Source organism: Cynoglossus semilaevis, chromosome Z (assembly GCF_000523025.1).
Source record: "Cynoglossus semilaevis isolate Cse_v1.0 chromosome Z, Cse_v1.0, whole genome shotgun sequence".
NCBI lineage: Eukaryota > Metazoa > Chordata > Actinopteri > Pleuronectiformes > Cynoglossidae > Cynoglossus > Cynoglossus semilaevis.
Window position 1 is genome coordinate 2904263 of NC_024328.1, and position 4922 is coordinate 2909184.

Sequence of the window (4922 nt, forward strand, 5' to 3'; positions counted from 1 at the left end):
GGAGGGACAGTGGATACATTGGTAGAAGAATGTTAGAGATGGAGCTACCAGGTAGGAGACAAAGAGGAAGGCCAAAGAGGAGATATATGGATGCAGTGAGGGAGGACATGGAGATAGTTGGAGTCAGAGTAGAAGATGCAGAGAACAGAGAGAGATGGAAATCAATGATCTGCTGTGGCAACCCCTGAAAAAGACAAAGCCGAAAGAAAAAGAAAGAAGAAGAAAAGGCATATGACAAAGTGCCATGGGAGGAATTGTAGTTTGTGGTCTGAAAAAGGGACAAAATCGAAAGAAAAAAAAGAAGAGTAAATGAAGGGAAAAGAAAGTGTGACTAGTTCTCAGCGAGAATGCATAGTATAAAGTATGTACAAAGTATTTACAAGCTAAGCTTAGCTAAAGGCTATCTTCATATCTGACTTGTTAGACATCTTTTTTGTCATTTAATGGCACTTTTTCACAACTCCACTATTAAGCTTTCTTTCTGAAATGTAATGTGAATCTAATGGGAATGATAATTTTCCATGTTTTTCTTCTGTTTTTCTTCAACAGCCTGAAGAATCAGATATGTGTCCAGTGAACGTCAGACAAAAATAAAACTCTACAAAACAAAACCACCTGGATTGATGTCAGACAAGCTGTGATCAGCTTGCCCTGCTGCTTCTTCTTCTGCCTCATCCAAATATTGCTGTTTGTCTCTCCCTCCATTTCCCACCCTCTTTTGCAACCTTCTTTCCTCTATCAATCCTTTTTTTGAGGCAGGCAATTTTTATCCTCTTTCTGTTTGTTTCTCTCTCTCTTTCTCTTTGCTCATTTAAAAAACTTTCTAAAACATCCTAACATTCTATTCTGGCTGTGTCCTGTGCTTCTGATCCACTCACTGTGGACCACAGTTCAGGAACACGGTGGCCTTTCTCTCTTATGATGCATGGACTACATTATACTAAACAATATTCCACTGAGTGCTAGGAGCCGCCAGTGGAATTTAGATTGCAGAATATGAGGGGGTTGTTTTTAACTGTATTTTTGTTTCAGATTCGAACGCTATATTTATTTGAGATTGTAAAAGTAGTTATACAGTCTACTACAGCCCTGAACATTGTAGAGTATGGTGGGTTCACTCCGTCTGTTGTCCCCTCGGTCTGTTGTCAAATGGTTTAACTGGACGAACTGTCTGGTTTCTTGCTGTACAGATGTTCTAAAGATTTTTTTTTTCTATTTCTAATGAACTGTGGTCGTTTTTTTTAAGACCCACAGAACTAATTTAATGCATTCTTACAGGAACAGATGGAGAAAAAACTTTTTTCCCCAAACTTTTAGGGAACAATTGTAGTTTACTGCAGCTGAGCTTTTATTTTTTACTGCTTTGATCATCATTCCTGTGGGTAATGACTTACACAATTTATGTCAGACTGTGGTAGGATCACCAAAAGAAGTCTAATGGGGTAATAAACACAAATGATCAAACAGGTTATAAAAAGGGAAGATGGAAGTAAAGCAGACAATAAATTGTTACAACAAGTTTATCTTCACACTCATCAGTTTTAGTCTTAAATTGCATTATAAGAGTGGGTGAAGTAAAGTCACCCCGCGCCATGGCATCTCAGTTTTAGTCTCAAACTAACATGTCTATATCAAGTCCCTATTAAGTAGCTAATGCTATTGTTTAAAGAAAAAAACAACAACATACTTTTAGCATGATATTTTAATCTGAAACCAAACACACCCTTACAGTGCTGTTGGCAGATAAGTAAGAGGAAGATGGGATTTCTTGTTGTGCATTTAGTTTTACATACAGTAAGTGAAACCACATAAGTAAAAGGTTTTTCAGTTTTAACTGCACCAGACATTATTGTAATAATTTTTTAGCCTTATGTTTTAATTTGCTTGTTTTTAAATTTGCTTTGAAAGATCCCAGTAGTATGATTTAAAAGAAGGACATGAGAAAAAACTACATAAGATACATGTAGTTTCTTCTCATGTCCTTCTTTTAAATCATCTGGTGCTTAACATTTTCACCCATTAACTACGTTGAATACTACCATCACTACTACTACTAGTACTACTAAAAACACTGTCTTTCGCTCTGTCCTAACCAGTGCACCATAAATGAGCAGAAACAAAAACAAGCAGAGAAAAGTAAATTTGACCGTGATAAAATGCTCTTTGTTCCATAATTTTAAAACACAGTACTACAGGAGTACGAGAAAATTAGCAAACAGACCACAGTGTGATCCCATCAGACAGGATAATGAACCAGAATATTCAAAATAAAAAAAACAGCTGCAGATGTAGATGTGGAGCAGCACAGGTTCCACACCTAAACCCCTGGAGCAGCTGGGAGGATGAAGTGCACAGTAAGTAAAAGGAAAACAACCTGCAAACTCAGCTTTTCTTCGCTATTCTTTCTTCTTCTTTTTTTTTTTTTTTACAAACCTCTGCAGTGGTTTTTGTGAAAACTTTTCCAAGAAACATTTTTTAGTGTAAAAATATAAGAAATCAAACCCTACCAGTGTGTGGTGCTGCTGAAGGAAGCTAAAGTTTACATTAGATTTGAATTTCACTTTGTTCTGCACTGAGACCATTACACAGCAGGTAAATCTGTGTTCTAAAGCTACTGACTGGGGTTGTATATAGAATATACAGTAAATACATTTTATTCAAGGCTAATGTAGCATTTTGGATTCTTACATGTCACAGTAAATAAAATTAAAGATGTCGACTTTAAAGCCAGTGTTGTATAAATAAGACTTGGATGACAAACTTCTACACATTCTGTATATTTTATTGTTGTGGAATAGAAACATTTGTAACTGCTCCCTGTAAGTGTTTTCTTCTCTAAAGTCATTTCTCAGTGCTGTATCTACGACACAGCTGTGTGTTTTTAAATGTAAGCTTTATTTAAAGTGTTTTTAGTTGTTTGGTGGGTTTTTTGCAGCAGCAGCAATAGACTTCAAATAAAAACATTTTTGGTTGATGTAAACATTAGCCACCAACACAAGGACTATAGAGAATAATTTATAACAATTTGTTTTTTATGACTACAAATAAAATGTGCACGCTGGAATTGCTTTGCTCAGCCCAAATGAGAACATCCCTGTCCCTTGGTACTTTTCCCTCTGGATCAATCATTTTTCCATCATCACAGGAAATCCACCTCTCATAGATGAAAACCCTTCTGTCTCTTTGTGCTCCAGGTTATGTGCTCTGATCTGTCTGAGACGTGCAATAAAGACACTTGCAACCACTTCAACTTTGCTGCGTCGTACTTTTTCACTTTGTCACCCGTATGTTTGTCTGCAGGTTCTATATAAGCTTCAAGCACATTTGTGGTAACGCTTCAGTAAAGTTTGGAGAACTACAGAAAACCACTTGACAAATTTCTTACACAGAGAATAGATACAAAACAGTTGGTCCGGCCAAATGATCTTTTGTTTTTGGTTGACCAGAACATGACCCACAGTGTGAATACATGTATGGGGGGTCTTCAGTTTACGATCTTTGACCTACAGTGTTTCCATCACCATCTCTCTTGTTCCTTCTCTCATTTCACATGTAAACTAGTAGGTGAGCAGAGCGGACTAATACGTCATATGTTGTACGCGGAAGACGGCATTGTTTACATTCGTTGGTTGGACTGCTAATGAGGTAAACTACCTCAAAGTCATTAAATACCTCGCACTTTTGCTCTGTCATCCTAAAGGTGAAAATAGAATAAATTTGCTGACAAATAAGCAAAAAGTAAAAGCTTCAGCTAAAAGTTTCCCTTGAAATAGCTAAAAGGTAGCTATAAAGTAATTTAAAAATAAACAAAATAAAGCAAAATAAAGCAAAATATATAAACTTGAAAAATTGAGTAATGTTAGTGCAGAAAAGAAGCCTGGACTTAGCCGCATCTTATCTTTATCTTTTAGTCAACATTTACGTAAATCTTTACCTAAAAGGAGTGATTGAAAGAGTCATATTAGCGAGGTTGCTCAAGCTTCTGTGCTGAGCTTTTTCTTCTCCTTATCTTGCAGCAGAGCTGGGCGCTATGTGACCTGACCCACGGTGACAGATTATTCAAATTAATCTTTGTAGAAAAACGACAGCTCATCAAGAACCGAGATTCATTAATTTGCTCTTTCTAAAAAATTAGAATAATAGAATGTAAATACACCCTACATCAATCTCTGTATAAAGAAGCACGTGGAGGAGCAGTGACCTTCAACAGTCGTTCCCCACATACTGCTGGATCCAGGCAAAAAACATTCATTTAACTTAGCTTAACGTAGCTCAGGGCCAAGATTTGCTGATGAGACTCATTTTTTTTCATTAGAGCCCATGGATTACCAGAATTAAACCAGTTAGCACTTTGATCTGGAGATAAAATTTTCTCTAATCTTCTACCTGAACGTGACAGAAGGGATGAAAGGCGGAGGTTGGAGTCCTGAGGCTAGAATACATTTAACTGGAGATTTGTGTGGATGTTGGTGCAATATATCTGCCCTTGAAACATTAGTGCCGTTTTAAGAACAAAGGAAATGTGAGCATGAGTTCTTCCTTTGGTAGATCTTATAATTTCAATAAATTAGAAAAAAATCCCTCAAGATAAAGGAGTAAATGTACGAATGTGTGACAAAGCAGTGAATCCTGTGGGAATTATCTGCATCTTTAGTAAAATCTGTATCAAGTCCATATTTGAGAAACCAGTCTTACATTCCTAACACTGTATGTTGGAATGATGGAAGGAGACTTTCCAAATTAAGTTATGGGAGACACCGTAGGTTGAGGACATCGTAGACCGTGGACCTGTTGAATTGTCTAATGTGACATCAGTGTCAGTTCAAAGACCGTTTTCATGCAGAGATATTTGTTTCTTTTGGAAGTGAAGTTTCTGTTAATGAGAAAATAAAAATGGCTGTAAGCTGCCCAGTGTCCTCACC

The 4922-nt window shown here is 36.8% G+C and overlaps 1 protein-coding gene across 2 annotated transcripts in view; it reads left to right on the forward strand.

The window, feature by feature from the left end:
• Positions 1-3383, forward strand: part of zmat4a (zinc finger, matrin-type 4a) — a 92475-nt gene extending 89092 nt beyond the window's left edge. For both annotated transcript variants that reach the window (XM_025053374.1, XM_025053375.1), the window contains one exon: positions 550-3383. In XM_025053374.1, coding sequence (XP_024909142.1) covers positions 550-577 — 28 coding nt within the window. In that variant the 3' untranslated portion in view covers positions 578-3383. The remainder of the gene's footprint in view (positions 1-549) is intronic.
• The last annotated feature ends 1539 nt before the right edge of the window (positions 3384-4922 follow it).